General features: G+C 44.1%; 1 protein-coding gene across 1 annotated transcript in view; it reads right to left on the reverse strand.

The window, feature by feature from the left end:
• LOC119187253 (AP-5 complex subunit beta-1) overlaps positions 1 to 26,991 on the reverse strand; it is a 94,454-nt gene that overhangs the window by 5,487 nt on the left and 61,976 nt on the right. Inside the window, exons 17-19 of the mRNA XM_075881845.1 lie at positions 19,157 to 19,238; positions 18,520 to 18,555; positions 18,395 to 18,455 (exon numbers count right to left, since the gene is read on the reverse strand). Coding sequence (XP_075737960.1) covers positions 18,395 to 18,455; positions 18,520 to 18,555; positions 19,157 to 19,238 — 179 coding nt within the window. The remainder of the gene's footprint in view (positions 1 to 18,394; positions 18,456 to 18,519; positions 18,556 to 19,156; positions 19,239 to 26,991) is intronic.

Here is a 26,991-nt window from a genome sequence, read left to right on the forward strand (position 1 = left end):
CGTTATAAATGGGCTACACTGTACCGTGCATGGAACGACAGTTTACAAAATCCTGCGCGTGCAACAGAAAACTGCACTAACTATAGCATTAACGTATGAATTGAATGGCACTCCGAGGACGTATGTACCGAGCCTGTCCAATAGATTTGCCGCAGTAGTAGGCCGCTAGCAAGTAGCGTCATCACGGCTGCAACACGGGACCGAATGTTTAATGTGGTTATGGCTTGCAAACATATTACACCATCATAATTACTTGCCTGGTCAGGAACATAGAGTTGTTTCTTCAACGAAACACAAGCATTTGACATGTCATTAAGTAGCATTTGTGTCACACCCATGCTCGGACTCTAGCTGTGCCCCATTCACTGCACTCATACGTTGCAGGTTAGATCAGCGCAATCAAAATATGAATATTAGAAAGAATACACATGTAGGCTTTTAGCAACTTCAAAATTGCTAAATTTCATCAAACAACAATGCTGTTCAGAAGGCACCAGTAGTTCAGCAGAAGTTAGCAGAGATGCGTGAATTGTAGCCATAACTGCAGGTTTCATCGCTCTAACCATTTCACTTCCCTGTTCGAGCTCGAGAGTGTTAGTGGCATGCAAGGCTCCATAATATCCACAGTAATTGCACTACGTACAATGCACAAGAAAAACTATGCTTTTATTTTGACCTCGCTGAAGAATGTTATACATTAAATACAATCAAAGTGACTTGCGTCGCTTTATTTATGGAGGACTATGGTGGCTGTGGAGCCGCATTAGATTTCTTTCAGTATGTTTATAAAGGCTTCATCTATGCCCCGATTCTAAAGTGCCTGTGTAAATGCTGATATCTCGACTGAATCAAATGCCCTCTTGTAATCTATGGACCAAATTAATGCAGAGGTAAGCAAGAAACCATCTACTGGAGGCTTCTTGCCTACTTTGACATTAATGTTGCTTATCAGTACGGTATAATGTGTCTTTATCTTACCCGTTGCTGATTGTACGTCATCGTAGCTGGTAGGCGCACAGGGCTGTACCTCCTTAATCTTTTACCTCTTATTAAGCTTCATTATCATACTTCCCACCCTCTCACTCATGCTAGAGTAGTCCTCTATGTTGCCAAGTATATTGTCACGGGGTCGTGACGTGGCCGAAGACAGGAGACTTCGTGTTGGGATTTAACTGTTTATTTGGGCGAACCTGTGCCTGGTAAAAGGAAAGTCCAATTACAGCAGCAGTCTCGCACAGATAGCAGTCTCGGACTGATAGCGGGGAACAGAGCGTCGGCCTTCGATGAACAACTACTAACAAGTGGCGAAGCGCGTCGGCATTTATACTCTTGCCATCGAATGTTCTAGCGTTATCGCTGGCGGTGGCGTAGGTTCCAGAACAATCTGTACCGTTCGCACAGTGGGCGTGATCTTATCGAAATGATCTACTACAGTCCGGAACCTTCTGGAAAACTGCAGGCGCGGTTTGCGCTGAGAATCGTGTGGTGTTTTGGGACGATAACGAAAACTTGGGAAATGGAACGTGGCAATATTCTGATGAATAAGAAACCCCGCCCTTAGTTCTATCAACTAAGCCACAGTAGCCTAGGACAGGTCCGTTCTTCAGCAATATACCAAGCCCATGTGTCCTCCTAACTTCGCTGAGCTCTATTACATTCCATTTAACACTCTCATTCCTCAAACAGCACAGCTAGACTCGCCTCACTAGATAACATTCTAGCGTTGAATGTTTAATATTGCTACGGACCGTCATAATAAAATGAATAGATTGAAGACGATGACGATTTGAAGACTGTTTTGTGCCACTGCTTTAGGATGAAGTAAACCGTTTTGTAAATGCACTTGCCCACAGCCTCTCGTCTGTATCAGAGTTATTCAATCATATGAGGTGCGAAACTCCCCATAGGCTCCATGCATGGAAATTCGACACATCATGACTGTACACAACATTGGCCCAGATCTTCGGAGTGAGGAGATTGTCATGCCACCTGTTGATCAGCACACCTACTATTAAACGCATTATTTGTGTTTTGTGTTGCTGCTTCCAGATGGCGTGACAGTCTGCTAACTCCCGAAAAAAATCGGGCCAATTGCATGTCTAGGTTTCGGATTGTAGTTTTCCAAGTGGCATGATTGAATAACTCTGGTCTGCATCTCTTCACCTAACATTTTGGTGGAGCTTCTGGGTAAGTGTATTATCTAATTTTTGTTCACTGACTTGTGCACTGGCTATTGGAAAATCGCTGTGGACGATCTTAACCATGAGAAAACCGCCTTTACGACACCTGATGGTCTTTGCCAATTCAAGGCGATGCCATTCAGGCTACGTAATGCTCCAGCTACTTTTGAACAAATGATGAACTTCCCGCTTAAAGTATTCAAGTGGTCCACATGTCTATGCTATCTGGACTGTTGTAGTGTTCTCCCCCCCACTTTCACTACTCATCTAAATGCGCATCTGCAATCCTGCACGTTTTTCGACACTTCAGTCAGCGCCAGATTACAGTGCTTGGTCACCTCCTTCATACCAATCGAGTACAGCCGGACCCAGGCAAATGTGCACCGTTACAAATTTCCCTGTTCCAAAGTGCATTAAGGATACACACAGCTTCATCGGATTATGTTCGTACTTTTGCTGCTTTGTGAAAAATTTAGCGCACATAGCTCGACCACTTACTAAACTTTTGAAAAAAGAGGTGCCACTTATATGGGGTGATGCCGGAGCTTTCGCCTTTGCTCATTTAAACTGGCTGCTTACAATCTAGATACACAGGGCCCTACCACATCATCCCCCAATACCTGTAATCTACAAAATTACTCTGGCCAATCCTCCGTCTCCCTCCTGCCGCATCGTCCAGTGACAGAGTGCACGTCAGTAGACTCAAGGCTTACTCCAGAGTATTTTAACCCTGATTTTAGAAGCTGCGGGCAGTGCTGCCACTGCCGTGGGTAATGCTACCGACAGCCACCAAAAAACGAATGAATTCAAGATGGCGATTATTCAAAAACTGTTTTGTGCCACTGCTTTAGGATGAAGGGCCTTCGAACTGTCTCATAAATACTCTTGCCCACTGCCTCTTGTTTGCATCTCTTCACCTAACAATACAATCAAGTTCAAAACTACTGTTAGAAAAATAAGGCCAGAACTCCCAATGTGCGCAACTGAATACCTATAAACACACCACCAAGTCGTTACTGACAGTTAGTCACAGCCAACTCCTAAAGTGTGCATTCATAATTAATCAATGCACATTCAGTAAATACATGATATGCATACTTTTCTCCAAGAGATGCAAGTGTGTGGGGTTAAAACTGTGCTAAAGTGACAAGAACAGGCTGCAGGAAAGAACACCAAAAGTGCTGTGATGTTATGTTTGTTCTTTCCACCTGTGGCCGTTTTTTTTTTTTTTTGCACAGTTTTAATCTCCTAAGTATAACCCAACAAGCGTGAAAGAAAGCTGCACTGAAGTACAGTAGACTCTTGGTAAATAGAAATCAGTTAAACGAAACTGTTGTTTAAGGGTACGCACAGGGCTTATACATCCCACGCATTCTTGGTCACTTTAAGGTACCATTTTCTCAGTGACTAAAAAAGATATTCACATAAGCCATAGATAATTTTTTTTCGAACTTTCCAGTACTTTAACTGAAGCAGATTTATTAAAATCAGGCCAATATTAGAATTTTTTACAATTTTTTACCACTGACTTTTACCACTAATTTTTTACCAACTTGACTTTTGAGTTAATTAGAATCAATGAAAATATGTAACACAAAAACTATAAATGCATAACTTCCATTCTGCACATATCCAAAAAGGAAAGCACAGCACTGAATGGACGAAGATGGGACAGAGAGAACACACACACAAAAGCGCTACGTGTGTTCTCTCTGTCCAGTCTTCGTCACTTCAGTGCCGCACTAAACTTTATGAGCCAACAAGGCCACCAAGCCGCTCTCGTTAAGTGCAATTCTGCTTCAGTAGCTTTGAGTATATTAATTAAATACAAAAATAATTATAATAATCAACTGGTTATCTGCAACTACATAAAAAGTAATGGTACCTAAGTAGTAGACAGTTTTGAGATAATAGAGTTTCAACTTAAACAGCTGGAAACTGAACACACCTTACCACAAACACCATTCAACTATTTTATTTACTAGCTACAAGCTTAGTGATCATTGGTAAAGTCAATTTTTCACTTTGGATGCTCTTGTAATGCTTGCATTGCTTCTTTTGTGAGATGTCGTGCAACTCTATTCGCAATGTATGACCGAGTATGGTTAACGATTTCCAGCAAATGGACTTAAAGTTTGGCCAGACTTGAATCCTAACCATTTCACAATTTTGGATCGTGCAATACTACCATGCACCATACCATACTACCATGCAAGAACAACATAAAATGTCGCAATCCTTAACACTCAGAGCCTAAACAAAGACGGCAAAGGCAATGCAACTCAATTCCCGATAACTCAACAGTTTGTGGGGGTGCTATCACCCCTGTAAAGTTGTTTGCGCCTCATGGTGCACGTGTTTCGCGCATAGGCCGCATTTCGGGTTCATGACTATCGAGCGCTAGATGGCATTGTGCTCACGAGCGTTTGTTATTACCATCATCATCATGGTTAGTGCGTAGCACCGGCAGTGATGCGTGGTGGCGCCCAAGATATGAGCGGTCCTCTTTGGCGGTTGGCACGAACGCTTGTCTCTAGTGGTGGTTCCCCGGTGAGCGGCACCGCGGGTTGTGCGCTGGGGGGGTCCCCTTGTGGTAAGTCGGGCGTTGGCGAAGCTGCCTTGAGTGTATTCTTGTGTTTGTTATGTTTTGAGTGCTGTATATTTTGTGTATTGCTGTGTAAATTTGTTTAGAGTGTTGATCACAAGATGTTATAATTATTTGGCTGACAATAACATCGATTTAAAGCAGTAAAATAAACGTCTGTTGTTTTCGTTTGGTCTGACCGCCTCTACTGTGTCCATTCACTCCAAGAGCGTGGCGGCGCTCACCACGTTGAGACTCCACACTGGCACCCAACGTGGGGTTCTTGGAGCTTCGGACAACAGTGGCCAGAGTTCAGTGCAAGCTTTTGTTTGAGCCGGGGTAGAGTAGACCTAGGGGGACTTCCATTACTAGCGTAGATGGTGTGTTTTGTTGAGAGCGAAGAGATCAGTTTTTGTGACATGTTTGAACTTGTCAGCACATTAAGTTTTTTTTTTCTGCTCGCAAGTTTTTTTTGTTGTTGTTGTGGTTGGTTTTAAAGAACGCTGTTCAGTTCAGTTGGGACGAGAGGCATGCAATCTGCATCCTGGGGTGAGCAAAGCTTAGAGTCCGTGGATTGTAGGCCAAGCCCGAAGCGAGCGAGTATGGAAAACCTCGTGGGTGGCCTAATTTTTGTAAATAGCTTCTTCTATCTCTTTTGGGCTCAGGGAGTCGGGCGCCATTGCTGTCTTGTCTTGCGGCTCGACGCCGGGGTGTAGCGACACCGTCCGGGACGATGGGCGCCCATCGCTTGGTAAGCTGCTGTGTGCGGCGAGCAAGTAGTGCTACCTTACAGAGTGTATGTCTTCTTGTGGCTGCTTCTCCTGCACCTAGGCTGGGTGCTGGGTGGATGCCGGTTGTTGTCAAGCGACTGATTAGGCCTAAGGTTCTGCGCAGCCACCTGTTACACCTGGCACAACTAGGTGGATCAAGGCGTTGAGGTGTTGCACTCTGCTTCCCTCACTTTTTTTTTTAATCTTGCGATGCACGAGTTGGGAAAAGCGACCTTTGTTATATTTTTGCTGGGCGTCTCAGCAGTGGCGTAACTAGATAGGACGGCGCCCAGGGCAAATATATTTCCGCGCCCCTCATTATGCCCGTGATAATTTCCGCGCCCCCCCCCCATTAAAAGCGCTAATGTAGGCTTCCGCGATTGCCTACTGGCGCGCGGCGGGCCATTTCGGAGGCCAAGGGCCACCAGTTCTGATTTCGATGAGCTACGCCCGCGTTTTTGTATAGTATTTTTCTTTTTTTATTCAAACTTCCGGAAGTCCCTTACCCGTCATTGTTCTCTTCCAGTCCACACTGCAAAAATCTTGACGGCACGGGCGCTTCCCAGGCCCAAGTTTCTCGTACCTAAGCTTTCGCGCTATTTGTGCATCCCAAGGAATGCAGGGTGAGTACAAAACAAAGCAACCAGCTAGACACCGCGCCCTCGGGTCTGGTATGGGGGTTAAACTGGTCGGAGTGTTCTGCCGTTTCGCTCCGTTCGCTGTTCCATTGATGGAGGTCATCCTTGTGCGGCCGCATTCTTTCAGGGAAGTTCTTGGTTTCTCCAACGTACGAAGCGGGGCAGTCGGCACATGCTGTCGGGTACACTACGCTCTGCGCTTTTTTCGCAGGTGCGTGTTCTTTGGGCCAAAGGATGAACCTGCCCATGGCGGTGGATGGCATGTGGGAAACGTTGACCCCCGCCCTTCTATTGCTTTGCTGGCGCCCGCGATGCAGGGAATCAACAAACGTCGCCGTCGTGTCACGCTTTCTCCGTCTTTCCTCCAGAGAACTCTGCGAATAAACGCCTTTGTTTAGCCTTTGGTGCCGAGGTCACGGATTATATTCGCCCTTCCTTCCGCCGCTGCGTGGACGATTAGTCGTTGGACGATCGGCTATTTCGTTGGAGTTTTCTGTTCTTACTCAAAAAAGGTGCATTCGAACTTTTTTATTTTATTTTGTTTACGTACGTGGTTGGTTTCAGGGAAGCTTTCAGTAAGTGGTTTGGGAGGCTGGTGGGGTTCGCTGAAACTCATCTAACCCAGTGCTGCGGAGCACAAAACAAAGCTTAGCCGAGGGTCATGGGAAGGCACGGAGGTAGCGCAGCAAAATGAAAATAGAGGATCCTTTTCCCGATGCAAAAGCCATTGCGGCAACCCTTTCCTTCACCACCATCCCCACTTCCAGTCGTACATTACAACCTCGCCCCTCCCCCCTTCCAGGCGGTTTTACGGAAAAAAACATTGACAACCTTTCCAGGGGGCGCCAACCCGAGGACTCGGCTTGGCGCCCCCTCCCTAGTGGCGCCCGGGGCACTTGTACCCCCTTGCCCCCCCCTAGTTACGCCACTGCGTCTCAGTCACCACCGATGTATTAGCTAGCAGCACTGACCATCGTACCACGTGGGCAAAGAGCCCAAAGCTCCCTTCCTTTTACCCTACTGTCTTGTTCTGTCGAGTGTTTTGGAATGTACGCAGCGGGAGTGATGAAACCCGCAGCTTGCTGTCTTCTGCAGACCGTCAGCGCCACCTGGCCAGGAAAGCGAGGGGTCGTGAGGTCGGGCGATGAACATGCCTGCGACCTGCGCGACTGCCTGCAGTCCGGCACCCTCCTGAGTGCTGGTCGCAACCAGAAGATGTGTCCGTGCGAGTGACGGTTCCTCACACCGACGGCAATGTTACCGTTGCGGGACCGGTACTGAGGTGAAGTCATCGAGCCGTACAGTGCAGCTGTGTCAACCGGCGGCGGTGTCGTGGTGGTGCACGGACATTCTTTAGGGACATGTGTTGGCACTTTTTGTTAGGGCTTGTGCAGCTGATTTCTTTGATGGTTTTTTTTTTTTTTCGGGATATGGTTTGAATTAAGGTTAGGGGAATGTTTTTTTATTACTATTTATTATTTAGAAATACTGTCAACCCTCTATTGAGGGTCATTACAGGAAAGGTACGACACACTGTACAAACAAATTGGGGATATAACTATACATCTCCCAATGATAAACCAGGTATACATATATACAAATCCGTGAAACCTCTGCATTCCAAACGAAAAACGAAAAACACACACCCTGTTCGTAATGTAACAAATGAGAATCGCAATAATATTTACAATAAATCACATAAATGCAAATCAAGTAAATGCACAAATTCATTAACATCACCCGGATTGACAATGTTACTCGGTAACCCATTCCAGTCTTCGATGACATCGGGGAAGAAAGTATGATGGAACCCCTTCGTTCGTGCAAAATAAGGTTGCAGTACTCGTGTATGGTTTGCCCTCTCGCTTCGTTTCCCAGGTTATTCTATGTAGTCATTTCTGTTAATTTTAAACTCACCTACTAGTATTGAAAAAACACTTCAATCTATTTTTGCGTCTGCGCTTGTGGAGCGTCTCGAGATCACATAGTTGTAGCATTTCTATGACTGAGTCGTTCTGCTTATATCTCGAGCATGTAAAGCGAGCTGCAAGCCATTGTATGTGTTCAAGTTTATTTACAAGCACTTTTTGGTGGGGACTCCAGACAATACTGGCATATTCCAGCATCGGCCGTATGAAAGTTTTAAAAGCAAGAAGTTTTACGTTCATACTAGCACCCTGAAGTTTTTTTTCTTAATATGTACAATTTTTGTGAGGCCTTAGAGCAAACACTATCAATATGTGTGCCACTTTAGATTATGCCTTATTGTGAGACCTAAGTACTTGAACGCATTAACTGTCAACAAGGTGTGATTCCCGATACAGTATTCAAATGGAATTATCATTTTTTCTTAGAAATGTGGGTGAGGGTAGATTTCGAATAATTGATTTCCGTTCCCGAAGCTTCACACCATGAGTGTAATTCCTTTAGACATTCGACAATGTTCAATTGGTCCTTCTTACCAGTCATTCGCGCGTAAATTAAACAATCATCAGCAAACAGTTTGAGCTTAACATGGGGTTTTGCTATATCTGCGATATCATTGACATATATCAGAAACAATAAGGGCCCAAGAACCGAGCCTTGTGGAACCCCAGAAAACACTTCTAGTGAGCTAGACATAGAGTTATCAATTTTCACAAATCGCTTCCTGTCATTTAGGTAGGCTTTAATCCAATTAAGTAAAAGTCGACTTAGTCCAGCGCAGTGAAGCTTATACAGTAATCTGTCGTGAGGTACCTTATGGAAGGCCTTAGCGAAACCTATGCAGATGACATCAATTTGTTCATTCATTTCTAAAGTTGTCGCAAAGTCATGAATAGTTTCGATAAGCTGTGTTGTAGTCGAGACTTCCCTCCTAAAGCCATGCTGATAAGGATAAAAGTAATTTTTATTTACTAAAAATGTGATGATATGCTTGACAATGACATGTTCTAATATTTTGCAGCAGATAGATGTGAGCGATACGGGACGGTAATTATTGGCAGACAACCGATCACCACTCTTAAACACAGGGACAACTACAGCTGTGCGCCAGTCCAATGGCACTGAACTAGTACAAATAGACTTTTGAAAAATAACTTCTAAGTAGTAAGATATCCACTGTGGAAGTGCTATCACCTAATGTGGAAGTGCTATCACCCCTGTAAAGTTGTTTGCGCTTCATGGCGCCTGCGTTTCGTGCATAGGCCACATTTGGATTCACGACTAATGAGCGCTAGGTGGCATTGTGCTGGCGAGCGTTTGTTATCACCATCATCATCATGGTTAGTGCGTAGCGCCGGCAGGCCTGGGTGGCGGCGCCCGAGATATGAGCAGTCCTCTTTGGTGGGTGGTATTTAGCACAAATTCTCGTCTCTAGCAGTGGTTCCCCGGAGCGCGGCACCGTATGTTGCGCGCCTGGGGGGGGGGGGGGGGGGGGGGGGGGGGGCTCGTGTTAAGTGTCAGGCGTCGGCGAAGCGGCCTTGAGTATGTTCTTGTGTTTGTTATGTTTCGAGTGTTGTATAATTTTCTGTAATGCTGTGTAAGGTTGTTAGAGTGTTGATCACAAGATGTTATTATTTGGCTGACGATATCGTCGATCTAAAGCAGTTAAATGTCTGTTGCTTTGGTTCAGTGCGACCGTGTCTACTGTGTCCGTTGTTTACTCCAAGAGCGTGGCACTCACCACGTCGAGACCCCACAGCTTACACCAGGCAGTTCTCACATGCTATTCAGTCTTATTGCACCACAGATAGTCATGTCCATTAGGGCATACCCGTTGTCACCCTGCACGTGATTCGTCTCGATGGACGCTAAAAGGCTGTGAGGTTCAATTATAATGCACTTGCTGATTCAGCGTTGAATGCCTTAGTACGTCACTGGCATTTATTCACATTTACAACTGTACTGTACGAGTTCCTGCAAAATTTACACTAGCTGAAAACCATCTTCCCCCCCCCCCCCCCCCCCAGCAGATAAACTTATCGACAAGCACAACAAACGCAAAGGTGTAATGAAGCTAGGAGCTGAAAGTGTACCATTGTGCTCGCACAGTGCCTTCGGACTTACCTTAGAAGTTACCCAACAATTTTCTGTACACAGCTGACACATCTTGACTCTCGTACATGAGGTTCTTTTTTAGAAAAATATAGTGTAAGCACAGAGCTCATACGGAGGCTTGCACAAGGGTGCATTTTCACTCACTACTTGCTTTTGCAAAAACTGGTTTGAGCCACAAAAAATGCTGTTTAAACAGAGCACATATGTGGAATTAAGAGAAAGGGACACCCTTCCCAAATTGCAAAGAAAATAATTCTCACATTTTGCCTTAACCTGTGCCCTTAAATAGAAAAAGTGACAAGACTGGTTTCGTTCTCATATTTTGCACTCCTGTTCATCTCTCAGTGAATAGAACCCCTGTTAAATCGAACATATTTTCCTGGTCCCTTCAGGTTCAGTTTAATAAGAGCCTACTGGAATTGTTAAAAAAAATATATTAAAGAACAAGGTAAAAATATTCCAGAACAGTTGCATATTTTTTTATTATGACAATCATATTAATGCAGGGCGATCATAGTGCAAGTAACTGTGAATACATTCAATGAATAAAAAATGAAATTTTATGAGTGACGCTTGCTTAAAGTAAGAAAAACATTTCTTTGAAGTTGGCAACCTGGCACTACTCAGTGCCCTGAGTAGCACAAAATAGAGCAGTAGCATAGAGCAGTTGATCGAATTAGTGCTTTTCTGGTTAAGAAAGATCTCATGGGTCGCTTAGAATGCAAAAACTATTATACATTGTACCTACATTTTGTTGCATCTGCAGTCCTACTATGGCGTTAGAGGGACAGACAAATTGTTTTTATAGGCCAAGCTTGTTTTTTGTTTGGCAGAATAAAAAGCTCACACTCAGTTCTGTTTACACCTGCAGCAGCCCTGCCGTAGTGGTCTAGGTACTCGGCTGCTGACTCGCAGGTCGCGGGATCGAATCCTGGCTGCGACGGCTGCATTTCTGATGGAAAGTAAAATGCTGTAGGCCCGTGTGCTCAGATTTGGGCGCACGTTTAAAAACCCCAGGTGGTCAAAATTTCTGGAGCCCTCCACTACAGCATCTCCCATAATCATACGATGATTTCGAAGCGTTAAAACCCCCCATATCAATCCATCAATACCTGCAGCACTTGATGCAGAATTTGCATCAAGTGCTGCAGGTATTCTGCAAATTCTGTAAGCAGAATTCGCAGAAGTGTAAGCAGAATTGTGTAAGCCAAATTTTTCTCTCTGAGAAGCCTAAAAAATGTACAAGCCTTCTCCTGCAATACTGATAGCTTTCCTCACAAATTCATTGTTCTACTTTCCAGACACAAGTGTAACTTTGGGAGATGATTTAGACTCCAACCAGACAGACTTCTGTCGAATGTTTACATTCAAGTGTAACTTTTTTAGCCACCTTCATTCTGAAATATTCAACAATTTTTTATAAGAAGCTAGTATGATAGGCTTGTGCTAGTGTACAGACCCTTCTAAGATATTTGTACCATGGTTAACCCCTCCCTCTCCGAAAAAAATATATGTGCCTACATTGTGGATAGCTGGTTGCCAGCGTCACCTTTCTGTCAGAAGACAAGATCAAACCAAGTCACTGAAAACAAAACCACAGTTTTGCTTGACGCCAGCAGCCCTTGATGGCTCTTCAAGCCAGGCAGTGCAGGAATTTACTCAGTGCTCAACAAAGCAGCTGAAGCACTTGAAACAGGTCACAAAGCAACAAGCAACATTGTACATGCAGCCAGTGAAATGACCTTGCATGCAGTCATTCATGAGCATCAAAAAATTTTTTTCAAACGTAGGCTTGAAAAAATTGCTTTTACGCTCAGTGCAGACAAAGGCTTATTTGAACATTTCAGGCTAGATGACAGAAAAAAGCGCACTGCATTTCAATACAAATACAAAGACTATCAACTATGTACAAGAGTAGAAGGTCATATGAATGACTGTCTCTGTGGTCACGTGCTGATGCAGCGCCAACAACAAAGTGGGTTGAGGTGTGAACAGAGCGAACATTTGAGCTTCAGAATAAATCACCCGACTTTTGTTTTTTATTAATTCGTTACGTTACAATGGGATAAAATTAGGGAAAAAAAGTAAGGCTCCCATTTGACAGGACACGGCACTGCCTAGCAATTCAATTTTTTTTATTCAGGAAACATGTTCTTATAGAGAGGGCCAAAGCTGTGTGCCTGTGTACAGTTAACTGCGACATACATGTTTGCAAAAATCATGAAGCTTAAAGATTAAAAATGGTTCCCACAAGTTTGTCTTTCTGCTGCTCATACGAAGTCTAGAACTGCTATTTCATTGTCAGGGAGGATGGATGGCCTGCTGATGCATTTGTCTGTTCTTTTTTATCGAATCTCTGGATAGGGCATCCTTGTGTTTGTACATAACAGCGGCTTGGTTGAACAGGGGATGATGTGCACTTTCCCCGCAATTTCTGCAGTGCACAGCTAAATAAGACCATGCAGGGATTATTTTTAGATTGTACTTGTGCGCTCTTAGCCTTTTGTTAAGGTACTGCACTGTATTGCCCATGTTCACTTATCCCCATGAAATAGGTATCTTGTGAAACACAGTGGTTGCATAGTTGACAAACCTCTTTTTATATTTTACCATGCATGTTGTAGTTGTGTTTTATATCTTTTCCTTAAGCCCTTTTTTTTTTCATACCTGAACAAATTGCAATCAACTTGTTTTTTGCACACAAAAAACACCTTCGTTCCATACCTTCTTCCTATTTTGTCTAGACTGTGCGACAGGACATGAACACACAGCAGGAAAATGGTATTCCTGTATATTTCCTCGATTTCCTTACACTTCAATTTCAAATAGACCCTCTATGTCTTCCTTGATTCGAATATCTATTGGCTCCATATGATTGTGTCCAATAGAAACATACACTTCTCAATCCCTAGCCTTCTCTCATCCCAAAGACAACAAACGTATTTATGTGTTGAATGCCACTTAGCTATAACACGGCCTCATGCCATCAAATAAGAATCAGTCAGCATCGATCACGATATTCTGCGAAGTTAATTGTTGTTTCTTTCAGTGGCTGTTTTGTAATTTGAAGTCACTGTTGCCAAATATTTTTTCCAAAACATCCTATACAAATGTGAAAACTACCCTACTTTACCCTGCACCTAAAAATAGCGCCGTGTAACACTCACAGCATACAGACAACATTTGCAACGTGCAGACATACGGTGATGCTGGAGTCACTTTTAGTGGTTTGAAAATTAGTTCGACAAAAGACTAAAGAAAAAGAAAGACAGCACATGGGAGGAAAAGGCATTCTGGTAAATACATAAAAAAACTACAGACTCAAGGTTGAAAGAAAGGAGACTTAGCAAGTAAATGTCTCGCAGTGTAAACGACATGGTAAGGAGAAACTTAAGAGAAACATCACAGATGCAGAAGAAAAAAATTGGCCAGGAGGGGTGGACAGAAAACAGGCTGCGGGTAACAACAATAAGGGTAAAGATGAAATGAGCAAGAATACAACATACGATAATTCAAGGAAAAAAACTCCGTTGTTTTGAGGGAGGCAGTGTTGTGTTAGAATGCATAGTTTAGAGATTCCTAGGCTTGTGTGAATATTGAATTTAGGTTTGAAGCAAATAGTGACTTTGGTCGAATAATTTTGAGTCTTATTTGAAAACCATACATCTCATATTATAAAGAAAAATATTTGTCATGAACAAATTACTCTGCACAATATCTTTTTAAAGTGAAACAAAGTCTGTGAAAATGGCATTTTTTTTTATTTCAAGGAAGTAGAAACAACTTTTTATAGTAGCAGGATTTGACTTTTAGTAGACAGTAAAAGACAACGGTATAATTTGTTACATTTTGAAATTTACTGTACTTATAGCCATAGGTCGGCGAACTCACTCATGTGTCAACTAATCTGCGGAACAATTTTAACTCCAACCAAGAAGTATGTGAAAATGTGTAAACCCGACGTTTCACAACCGACTTGGTTCCTTCCTCAGGGGGAACTGGAGCTACATTGTAGCCGTGTCTTCAAGGGACTTGCGGGGCGGTTAACACCCCCTTCCCCCTTTTCTCTCTTTTTGCCATGGAGCGTGGTCCATGTGCATACTACAATGGGGGAAGAGTTCCGACAGAACGATTGATGTTTTGGGCTGTTCGCTATATATGCCGTGACTCGAGTAATAACCTTCTCCTCCCGTTAGTCTCACTTTCAAGGATGGTCATTGCGTCTCAGAATGCTCAGCAACGGCGCGGCGCTCTTTGTAGAGCTTCCAGACGTCGTTGGCATGTTGTTTTAGTCGTTCTGGTAGGTTTTTTGTCTTGTCTATATACGAAGAAGGGCACTCGGCGCACGGGAATAATAACACCGGGGGTCCTGTCCATTGTTGGCCGGTCTTTCGGGGAAGGGAGGAGGCGGCGCAGCGTACATGAAGGCACGTGCACGACGCAAACCCCTTCCAGCATCTTGCTGGTTCTTTGAACGTATGGGACCGGCACACGTTTTGGAAGGCTGCCAATTAATGCTGATTGGAGTTTCTATATCTTCTGTTGCTCCGCGCGGCGGGTGACGGCTCGTATGAAGTTTTTTGGGTATCTGTTTTTATCTGATGTTCACAATTACGCGGGCCTTTTCTTTCGCTTTGTGCCATTGCAGAATATGTTCTTGGCTATCTGGAGTAACATGGTCGCAACCGAGGCCTTGTGGCAGGCGGGATGAGATGAATCATATTAAAGGTAGCAGCCGGTGCACATTGCTTTTTTGTGAACGGAGAACTCCAATCCGTTCCACTTTCTTGCCTCCTGGACGTCAAGAAAAGGCAGGCTGCAGTGGCTTTCACACACGGTGGTGAATTGTATGGCTGGTTGCACGGAATTTAGATGTTCTCAGAAGTTTTCAATTTCAGACGTCTTTATAAGGCAAAAGCAATCGTCCATATAATGAAGAAAGGGCTTGGGTCATGACAAGAAGGAGCTGAGTGCTTTCTCTTCTATATTTGCTTCATGGTTAGGTTTGCCATCGTGATGGAGACGGAAGCTTTTATTGCAGTTCCACTGTTCTGCCTGAAGATCGTTCCTTTGTAGGAGAAGTACGTACTAGACAGGCAGAATTCCAGTACACGGCAGAGCTCATCAACAGCCAAAGGAGTCTTTTCACTCAGGCTTGCATCGCCCTCAAGTGCAGCACGGACAGAGGACCCAACTAAGGGCACTGGCAGATTGGTGAACAATGAAATGACGTCGAACAAGATCAGGATCTCATCATCGTCGATGCTCACCTCTGGTGCTAGCTGCACAAAGTGGCTAGAGTCACGGGCATGAGTTGGTGTCTTCTGGGTTAGGGGGGCGAAGGTTCTGTGTAGGAAATTCGAAAGGGCTCAGCATGGAGAAGAAGTGAAATCTACAATTGGTCAGAGGAGGTCGTCAGGCTTGTGAATTTTCGGTAGTCCATAGAAACCCGGTGCGGATCCTTTACGGCAGATTAGTCACAGGTAAAGTGTTCTTAGATCTGGGTAATGCTTGAAAATTTCAGCGAGTAGCTTGTTTAGCTGCGTCTGGGTTCGCTTCGTTGGGTCCTTTCCTAGCTGCGTGTATGCATCCCCTTCTACAAGAGCTGGAATCTTTCGATCGTAGTCGCGGCTGTCCAAGACCACTGTCGAATTGCCCTTGTCAGAGGGCAAGATCGCAATGCTCTGATCCTGTTGGACTTCCCGAAGTGCATGGTTCTTCTCTGCGGTCAAGGTCTTTTTTTTTTCTAATGGTAATTTAAAAAGGATCCCAATTGATTTCAGCCTGATTTCTTGTCTGACGCTCGGCTTCACGCTTTGGACGGCTTTCTCTACAGCCGTGACAAGTTTCGGTAGACGGGGCGTCATTGATATGTTATAGCCTTGTCCCTTTGCCAGAACAGAACTTTTCCGATCAGTGAGTGGGCAAGATGAAAGATTGGTGACAAACCTGGTATTTTAGATGCTTTGGAAAGAACTGCAGTCCAACAAGTAGCAAAGTTTTTTATCATGCGTGGTCTGGTGCTTTTTCGCTGTCGACGCCACGAAGAAGTCCACGAACACGTCGACTGGAGACATCAGTTCAGAGATGCGGTGGTCAAGTTGACGCTTGGTGAAGAACAGGTCCAATTCTTTTTTCAGTGGAGAGGCGTTGATTTCATGAAAGCAGGCGTTTTAGGCGCAGGCTTTGAGGAACAATTTTCTTTTCTTTGCAGGTGTGGTTTAAGTCTAGATGAGTCTTGAAGACCGAGATGCTTTTCTTGATGTGTATGTGGCGCTTGACAAGCTGCATGGTATCGTGGCCAAAGTTTTGACTGATTGACTTGAATCTAAACATTCGACAGATGTCTGTCTGGTTGTGTATGTCAGGTTTGCCATCGTGACGGAGATGGAAGCTCCCATCGTGGTTTTACTGTTCTGCCCGAAAATTGTTTGTAGACCCGACATTGTTTGTAGACGAAATGTATAGACCGGACATTTCGGAACCAACTTGGTTCCTTCCTCGGGGGGGGGGGGGGGGACTGGGGCTACATTACAGCGGCGTCTTCAAGGCACTCTCGGGGCTGTTAACAACCCTCTCTCCCATTGAACAATGAAGCATGTTTTAATTGAATGTGGAAATATACACTTGGGTGTATCTCAAGGAGCTAGTCTACTGAAGCCTTGGGTTTTAGGGACAACACTGAAAAAGTAAACAGGTCGGTGATAGAACAAAATAAAAGACTGCAAGACTTGTGCTAGAAAATAAAGAAGTATGAAAAGCAGGCAAGAAGCAAAAAAAGGGCAGTAAAACTAAAGATAATCTGCAATGAAGCGCAAAAAGATGGAGTATGAATTTATACAGTTATTTTTTCTATGAGGAAAGTGCGTTGTTTCACCTGGAAAAGATTTCACTGTAATGTAATAATAAGAACAATAATATCTTGAGCTTGGCAGAGTGTAAGTAACAGCCTCGTTACAAAACAGACATTACTTTATCTATCCATCCACTGTCGTCGAAAAAACTCTTATGGTCCCTTATGCGTTCAGCTAAGATGACTGAAAGAGGAAAGCGATTTTCTTTTCCTTCTTCTTAAGAGTTGATTGTGTTGACAGAGTTGAAGAATTTCTGCAACTAGCGTGGTTCTACACTGCCTCCGGAATCGGCAGCATCGCAAGCTTTCAGCAATTCCCGTGCTTCCAGAATCAGCCCACCAAGGGGTGTAGGCAGAATTTTTTTTCAAGGGGCCACCTTATTGATCTGAAGTGGCAGCCGTGCAGGCAGATGAGGTTGATCGTTATTTTGTGCTCTATATGCAATGGCAAGAACAAATTTCAAACTGTCGGGGGCCCACTGTGCCACCTCCTGATTGCGTTACTGGGCCCACCTAGGACCATGCGACGATGATATGGGATGATATCATTGCTTGACATTACATTGTGAAGTCCCAGTGACATCCCAATGACTTCGTGAAGACAAAAAATTCTGGCGATATGTGATGTCATGATGACAACATGAGGTGAAGTCATTATCTCATGATGATTTTTTAAAACACTTGCATTGACACCAAGAATCACTTTTCGTGTTTAATATAGTATATATTAACTGAAGCTGTATCGTCGCAAAATTTAAAAGCCTCTCCACACAATGAATAAATGGAAGACAACAGAAAAAGCACCATGCATGAAAAAACAACAACAATGGTAGCACAAGGATGTGCGTCATATTTCGTCTCTGCACTGTGGTGGTGAAATGTGAACCAAGACATTTCCAGTTCTATTTAAAAAAAAATGTTCGAATCTCTTCAGGAATCTAACCCACGGATATCTCACGCAAATCTTCAACATTTTTCACTGATCAGTGACAAAATGTTGAAATTATACTACATATTATACGAAAATCATTAGCGCCACACGACCCCATACTATACCGAAAATTCCAAAACTACCCTACAAGTAGGTTGGCAACCCTGTTTGGAGTACTAGCCAGCATTAAACATAGTGTATATGGGATGTACCATTTTAAATAAGCAAACATTTAATAATAACCAATCAAATACATTCGCATGCTAAAATCCAGATTACTATAAACATGTTTCCAATAGACCACAGGAAGTCCAAGGCAAAAGAAATACCACACTTTGCTGCAGAGAAAAATTTATGCACTCAATGCATAGCGATGCACTTTTAAATGAGAGCTAACCTGATGGCTATGCTGCAAGGCGCTGAAGTCTGTGGTGAGAGCGAAAGCGATGTTGTGACTCCTGGAAGGAAAAAACGCACGATTCAAGTAATAATATGAAGCAATCTTGCTGAAATTTCTCTTACCACTGTCACTTTTCCAGAATAGTGAAGCCTCTAGACCTAAAAATAGAATAAACAAACAGTGACAACAAAATGAGCGGAGCTGAGTAGGCGAAGAAAAACATACACAACCCTTAGGCAAAACTAGAGTGTCCACATAAATCAGTGAAGTCTTGAGAAGCCTATATATATGAAAACCTTTAGAAATGTGTAGATGGTTATCCACTGGCTGCCACAACTAGCCCAGATTAGACAAAGCAGTGCTGGATAAATTTATTAAATATTCTAACAGAAGTGAAACATACATAGACTTGAAGCTTGCCCTCTATTTGCCACTGCAAAACAATTTTTCTACAAAATACCGATAAAGAAACAGTTATTCGCAAAAACAGTGTGGCCTTTGCCCCAGTGGTTGCAGCTTTCGAACACACTCCTCATGCGAGTCCCCATAAAAAAATTCTCGCAACTTAGAAAAATCATCCTCGCTGAAAAAAATGCAAGAAAAGAAATGGCACACACAAGTGAATGCACGTTTCAAGACAATACCTTTCAAGTAATAACACCTTTCACGTTTTTACAGCAAAGAGCATACTTATAAGCCCGAACCCACACTTTGCAAAACGTTCGTAGTAATACGGTCATTAATAACATGTTCAAGTACCTTGTGCAGTACCCCAGCCTTCAGGAGGGGACAGATTAAGTTGCAGTCCCATCAAACAGTCAAAACGAGGTTCAGATGACTCCTATAAATAAAAAAAAATTGAAATTGTGTGGCTTATAAAAAAATAAATGGTAACAATATTACATTGATATGTTAAACAAATAAGGTACTAAACAATAAACTATAAACAATAAAATATGTTAAACAAATAAGGTACTAATATGCACCTTATTGTTCATTTTGGCAAAATGTTTAACAAGTCAAGTTTGAATCGAAGCAAATTCGAATACTGCAATATTCATTCAAATACCCTAAGCACTTGAATATTCGCAACAGCCTAGCAAAAACACTTTGGAAGGTCAACATACATTCTGGCATAGCCTGTGCCCAGTGACAGTACAGGAGTTCAAACGATAGACATACAGTCCTAATGAAAAAAAAAAGCAAGTAGGGGTATGTCACGGATCTCAGGGGTGTGTGTGCTAATGGTGATAGATCGGGAGAGGGGGCTAGTCGGCACATCAAATACGATTAACAAACAGCAAATACTAGAAGCAAAATCTGAACAGTCAATGAGCTAACAACAGTTAAAAAACTGAGAACACGACCAACAAAATTTATAAAAGTAAACTCACACTCAAATATTCTGAAATCTGTAAAACCTATAAATACTCCATTCCTTCCACTACATTTAACTTCAGTCTAACTGAAATCTGGGCACTTAAGCCTCATCGTCCTAATCGAACACTTTTTGTCTCGTCCACTGCCGTAAGTCCAACATCTTCATATTTGCAAGTTTTTCAGCACGCAAACATAAGAAAAAAGGAACAGGGTAAACAGAGCACTGCACTCTTTCTGTCTACCCTGTTCCTTTTTTTTTATGTTTGCGCACTGAAAAAACTTGAAAATATGACTACACACAAACTAGCTCAAGCTTCCACTCTTTCGAGTCCAAAATCCATTGTGTTGGGCCTGCGGTCGATGCTGCTGACGATCCTGTTGCAATCATTGCTCCGATTCATCACAGTCAGCCAAGCTGCTATGATTTGCTAAGACCGTCCTTCTCAAGTGTCAGCGTGGATTTCTGGGGATTGCGGTCCGACATTAAAAAGGAGACTGTGGTAGGTCCATACAGATTAGCCGAAAGATTCTGCAACACCTCCAAGGACTCTCCCGAGCCTCGTCAAGGTGATTGGCCACGGCTTGCATTGCGGCCTTCGTAACCTAACGCCCGCTGCACCCTTCAGCAGATCGTAGCTGCCAATGCAACAGTCTTCTACAGTAGCCACGCAAGCAATGCTAGCTCATTCTATGGTCGTCTTGCATTGCTGCTCCTTATACACCCATCGAGTTGTGTATTCCTCCATGCACGCGCTCATGCCCCTTCCACGTGCTTCTCCTCCTGCTTCGTTGTTTTCATGGTCTACATCATCTCTACCCCTCCCCCTCTTCATTTGCGAGCAAATGAGGAGGCGGGAGCTGAACTGGCGAAATATGAAAATGAATAGCGTGAGCGTTTATGTGTATCTACATATTTTTTCACCCCAGTCTCTTTGTTTGTTTGCCTGAACAGGGGGAAACCCGTATTTTGTGAATGTTCTAGTGTCTGCATGTTTAGGGAGTTTTTCTCATTTTTTCTAGTTTTTTAGGGGCAAAGCTCCTTATAGCGTCACCCATTTGTCTCCCGTTATCGTTTGTAACCACCGCTTGTTAAGTCTCCAATCCGGCCATAGATAAAGAATGCATGTACGCTGAGAAATGCAAAATTGTCCCACACTAGAGGGCGTTTTGTAGCAAAAGATAATAATAAAAAGTGAGTTTTATGAAAACAGGATTTACGTCACACGTACATAAGGAAAGAGAGACGATCACGCCACTGCGATCGCGTGTTCTTTGGCGGCGCCGTGTGCCCCGGCGCTCTATAGTAAAATAAAAGCACCGTTCTGGCACGCGCGCCAACAGACGCTTGTCGACAGAGGATGGACAAGGCTGCCGAGCGATGTGCGCGCAGGGTGGCGGCGGCTCACGCTTGAAGAAGCAATCCTGCCGTGCGGACATGGGAGGCTGAAGCTAGCCGTGAATGTGCACGGCGGCGGCGCGAGGACTATGCAGTACGAGCGCGATAAGACGAATTGGCGCGGCAGCGGCGTGTGTACCCAGCTTCGCCCCACTCTCATCATTCACCCCGTGAATATGCTGTCATTTTTTTCTCCATTTTATCTATTTTTTCCTTCTTTTTTTTTCCTATCCTCTCACTCGTTTCGGAGGACGACAATATGAAAGCACATCAAAGCCTTGATGAAGATTGGTCTCCGATTGAAACATCAACCAATAAACAATTTTGGACAAACGTAGACATTTTTCCAAAATATATATTGAGATCTAACAGACAATAATGCCAAGGAAAGTATAGGGAATGTTATTAGACCGAATAGTAATGTAAGTATGAAGAAATAAAAGTGGTTGAAAAGATAACTTGCCGTGAGCAGGAACCGAACATGCGACCTTCAAATAACGCGTCCGATGCTACACCACTCGGCTACCACAGCGGCTATCCTCCCAGCCACTTTATTGGGTATATATGTGAATTTAAAAATGGGAGTGTCAGTCAGCGCCATCTGTAACCATGGCGGGGAGTGTGGCGTCACGTAGCACGTGAACTTATTACGAGCTGGCAGCTGACCAATAGTCCCTCACATAGCTCGGCATACTCACTCATGAGTACACTCACTCACACTCATTCATACTCATTTGAATGAGGTGAGTGTGAGTATGAGTGAGCACTGATGAGTATGAGTAGGAGTGAGTAGAGAGTGAGTGAGTACTTATGAGTAGGAGTAAGAGTGAGTATGAATGTGAATGAGTACTTTCAGTGTGAGTAGAAGTGAGTATGAACGTGAGTGGGTGCTGATGAGTGTGAGTAAGAGTGAGTATAAACGTGAATGAGTATTCTGAGTGTGAATAAGAGTGAGTATGAACGTGGGTGACTACTCTGAGTGTGAGTGTAAGTGAGTATGAATGTGAGTGAGTACTCTGAGCATGACTAGAATTGAGTATGAACGTGAGTGAGTTTTGTGAGTGTGAGTAAGAGTGAGTATGAACGTGAGTACTTTGAGTGTGAGTATGAGTGAGTATGAACGTGAGTACTCATGAGTGTGAGTAGATGTGAATTTGAACGTGAGTGAGTACTCATCCGTGTGACTATCCGTGAGTATGAACGGGAGTGAGTATTCATCAGTGTGAGTAGGAATGAGGGAGAGCTTGTGAGTGTGAGTAGGAGTGAGTATGAACGTGAGTGAGTACTCCGAGTGTGAGAAGGAGGGAGTATGAACGTGAGTGAGAACGTGAGTGAGTAGGAGTTTGAAAATGAGTGAGTACTGATGAGTGTGAGTATTCGTTAGTATGAACGTGAGTGAGTATTCATGAGTGTGATTAGACTTGACTTCGAAGGTGAGTGAGTTGCTGCGAGTGTGAGTAGCAACGAGTAGGAACATGAGTGAGTTACTATGAGTGTGATAAATATTTGTAACCATTGCAACGGTGTCCTCAATACGTTGAAAATAACGGGCACTATGGCATGCAAGCTTACTGTACGTAAAAGCCTTCAGTTAGTTTGGAAACTGGGGGAGCCATCCGACATCAAATGGGGGGGGGGGAGGGGGGGGGCGAGGTGACCACGCAAAACTTGAGTTGAGGGTAGCCGTCCATTTTATTGTTTTTTCAATTTTCTAGGCTGAATAACTTTGAACTGCCTGTCCCTATAGCTACCGTTCTTGCTGCACTTACCTCTTGCACCTTCAGTTTACGCAATCCACCGATAATACATGTAAAACAACAAGGTCTTGAGAAGCCCTTTAACAAAAATCGCCGCAGCCGGTTCAGAAAAAAGAAATGCACTGCACAAGCGACAAAAAAAAAAAAGCGCTGAAACGGCCCACGAGAGAAAGCACATTGTGTGCGCGACGCACATTGTGCGCAGCGATTTTGCAGTTTCTATCTCTGCGTTGTCCCTCAAGTGAAGGTTGCCTTGAACGAAAACCTTAAGTGATCTCATGACCTCTCAAGCGTGAAGCTGTGTGCAAACTTCGCCTTCTCAGTGCCCCATTAAGAAAAAAAAAAAAAGGAAAGCTTGAAGGACGGTTGAGCTTTGCCGTCAATAGTGTAGTATGGGATAGCGTACTCGGACCCTGTTCGCATCGCCGTTTCAATCTCTACCCTCGCTTCAGTTTTCGGCAGCTTATTATGCCTTCAACAGTGCAGACACAATGTGCAATATGAGCCCAATCACCCTTGATAATTTATTCCATCATTCACATAATGCGGGCTAATACAAAAACACACATAACGCAATTCTTTAATTACCGTTTTATTCGGCTGTCCGCGATAACCCTGCGTACGCACACTGCCAATGAACGTTAACCGCGTCCGCAGATCTATAAATAAGGCCCCCTGCAATCGTCAGTGCCGGCACGGAGCCAACAAAGTCTCCGCGTGAGCGCGACCCACGGAGGAAAGAAAATATCTCCGAAGATGCGCACAATTTCTCGAATGCAAAACTGCCGTACGAAACGCATGCCATCAGAAGGCGAGGCAGAGAGGGGAGGTGCCGTCTCGACGGTCGCGCCGGGCCACAAAACACCTACCAGTGGCCGGGCGGCCGGGGTGGCCGTGGCGCCGACGTGGTGGCGAGGCCCCGGCGCCCGCCTGTCCCGCTAGTGCAGTCAGAAGGGGCTAGGGGCAGTGGAACGAACGAAGCGGCCGAGCCGGATGACATGGCAAAGTCGTGGGTTCTGGCGGGTAATTATAGCGGCGGCCGTGTAGTACTACTGAAGCTGTCGAGAGCGTCTCTATTTCGCGCGCGTGCGTCGTAGCCTATGAAAGCACGTTTTGAGTGCTTGTAACACATTACTGAAATTCTAAACAATGTCTCAGCATCTCCTACGCGTAATGACACACAAATGAATGTGCAGGTGCGTCGTAATTGCGCTGAATGCAAATGAATGTAAGGTGCGTCGTGCTTGCTGCTGCCATTATGTACCCGCGAACTTCATAATCTAATCTGCCCACCGAACTTACTGTCTCCCCCTAACCCGTTTGCTTTCTCTGGAAATCCAGTCAGTTATGCTTAATGACCAGCTGTTATCCTGCCTACGCGCTACATGCCCGGCCCATGTCCATTTCTTTTTCATGATTTCAACTATGATATCCTTAACCCCGGTTTGTTCCCTGATCCACTCTGCTCTCTTCTTGACTCTTAAGATTACAACTACTATTTTCCTTTCCATCGCTCTCTGTGTCGTCCTCAATTTAAGCTGAACCCTCTTTGTAAGCCTCCAGGTTTCTGCTCAGTAGGTAAGTACCGGCAAGATGCAGCTGTTATATACCTTCGTCTTGAGGGGATAGTGACTATCTACCAGCCATGAGCTGAAAATACTTGCCGAATCTTGATGATGATATACGGTGTTTTTTGGCGCAAGGGCCATTTGATGGCCAAAGAGCGCCAGTTCATGGGACAAAGAATGTGGACAATGATTGTGATTAGCGGCTGTATAAGGGCCATAAAATTCCTCGCAGTAAGGCGGGTAAAAACATACAAGTAATAAAATCATGACCATGTCGTGAAAGGTGTGTGTGGTGTGAATAGGTGACAAAAGTTGGTGATAATGAAAAACGATGGCGGACATGTGTGGCATTAGCACAAGTACCTCACTCGTTCATACCCTTGCGTGCAAGGGCCGTGAGGCAAGTGCTTTCCTGTGTAGCCACCGCAGCAAAAACCTCCCTGGAGAGGTCGTGCTACGGGATGCCCGGGTATATAATATGAAAATTACGAATTTCTTTTAAAAACGCTAACAATGATTTATGACTAAAAAGCGGTTCCCTACCAACGAACATTGCAGGGTGTAAAGGTATATGTTGTCGGTAGGGTAATGGAAAATGCTGTTTTCTTGTAGTTTCTAATTGTTTACATTGGATTAAAACATGAAGGACTGTTGATGCTTCACCACATTTTTCACACAATGGTGGATCACCACCGGACAGAAGATGTGTGTGTGTCGTGTATGTGTGTTTTATCCTGAGTCTCGTTAGTATTACCTCTGTATGACGCGATTTTGATACTGGCAGCCAATGACCAAGGTGTGGCTTAATAATGTGTAGTTTGTTTTGTGTGTGTGTATCCCACTTGCTCTGCCAGTAGTCCCTGAGGTTTCGTTTGAGAAACGGCTTAAGATCAAGGGCCGGGATTAATATGGGTGTAGGGCCAGTGCTTTTGTGGACGGATGCAGCGAGCTGATCCGCCCTCACATTGCCTTGGATCTCACGGTGCCCTGGCACCCAGCACACTACAAAATGTTGTTTTAGTGTGTAGAGTGTGCACAAAATGGAGTAAAGTGAGACAAGGACCGGGTTTTTTTTGTTTTTTAAGACTGTGCAGAGCCGTTACCACACTGAGGGAGTATGTATAAATTACTGCTTTTTGTATTTGTAGTTGTTTGATGTGTTTAGCTGCCACAAGTATCGCGTAAGCTTCTGCTGTGAAGATACTTGTGCCTGGATGTAGAGGGCCAGCATCCGAAAAGGATGGGCCGACAGCAGTGTAGGACACAGAGGAGTTGGACTTGGAAGCATCTGTAAATAACTCAGGACGTGTGTATTTGTGTCAAAGTTCCAGGAAGTATGTTCGGATATAGGCAATAGGTGCATGTTTTGTAACTTCTAGAAAGGACACATCGCAGTCTATAGTCTGCCATTGCCACGATGGCGGATATGCTACAGGAGCCATTAAACTGTGTTCTAGTGAGACTCCAGTTTCCTCGGCTAGACTTTTCCGGCGAACTGAGAAGGGCTGCCTCATCGAAGGCCTGTTTTGAAACAGAAATGAGCTCGACAAATCATTAATAGTAGAGTATGAGGAGTGCTTCTTATCTGCTTTCAGCTTAAGGAAATAAACAAAGGCCATATAAGTTCTCTGCAGATGAAGCGCCCACTCATTTGACTCAACATAAAGGCTTTCTACGGGGCTGGTGCGAAAAGCACCCGTAGAAAGGCGGATGCCCAAATGGTGCACGGGGTCCAGCATCTTCAAAGCACTTTGAGTTGCAGACTGATAAACAGCGGCCCCATAATCTAAGCGGGTGCGAATGAGGCTTCGATACAGATTTATGAGGCATTGCCTATCACTACCCCAAGTAGTACGTGACAGCACTTTTATAACATTCATGGCTTTTAAACATTTTATTTTTAAATTCTTGATGTGCAGTACGAAGGTCAGCTTGTTGTCCAAGATTAAGCCTAAGAATTTATGTTCGGCTTTGACGGACAGACGTTGCCCGTTCAGTCGAATGTCAGGTTCAGAGTGCATGCCTATCTTTCGAGAGAACAAGACACACATGCTTTTTTGTAGGTTAAGTCGAAATCCGTTTTCATCTGCCCATTTGGAGACCTTGTTTAAGCCCAGCTGAACCTGCCGCTCACACATTGCCAAGTTGCATGACTTGAAGCCAAGCTGAACGTCGTCGACATATGTACAATAGAACATATTGCGGGGGATGGACAAGTGCAAAGAATTCATTTTGATAATAAAAAGTGTGCAACTAAGCACACCACCTTGTGGCACGCCTGTTTCCTGGACAAATGTTTGGGAGAGAACACTGCCCACACGGACACGGAATGTCCGGTTTGACAGGTAACTTTCGATTATATGAAACATTCTTCCGCGCACACCAAGGTGGGACAGGTCTCTTAGAATTCCAAAACACCATGTTGTATCATAAGCCTTTTCGATATCGAGGAACACAGAGAAAAAATATTGTTTATGGACGAAGGCGTCTCTG

This window comes from Rhipicephalus microplus, chromosome X (assembly GCF_043290135.1).
Source record: "Rhipicephalus microplus isolate Deutch F79 chromosome X, USDA_Rmic, whole genome shotgun sequence".
Classification (NCBI taxonomy): domain Eukaryota; kingdom Metazoa; phylum Arthropoda; class Arachnida; order Ixodida; family Ixodidae; genus Rhipicephalus; species Rhipicephalus microplus.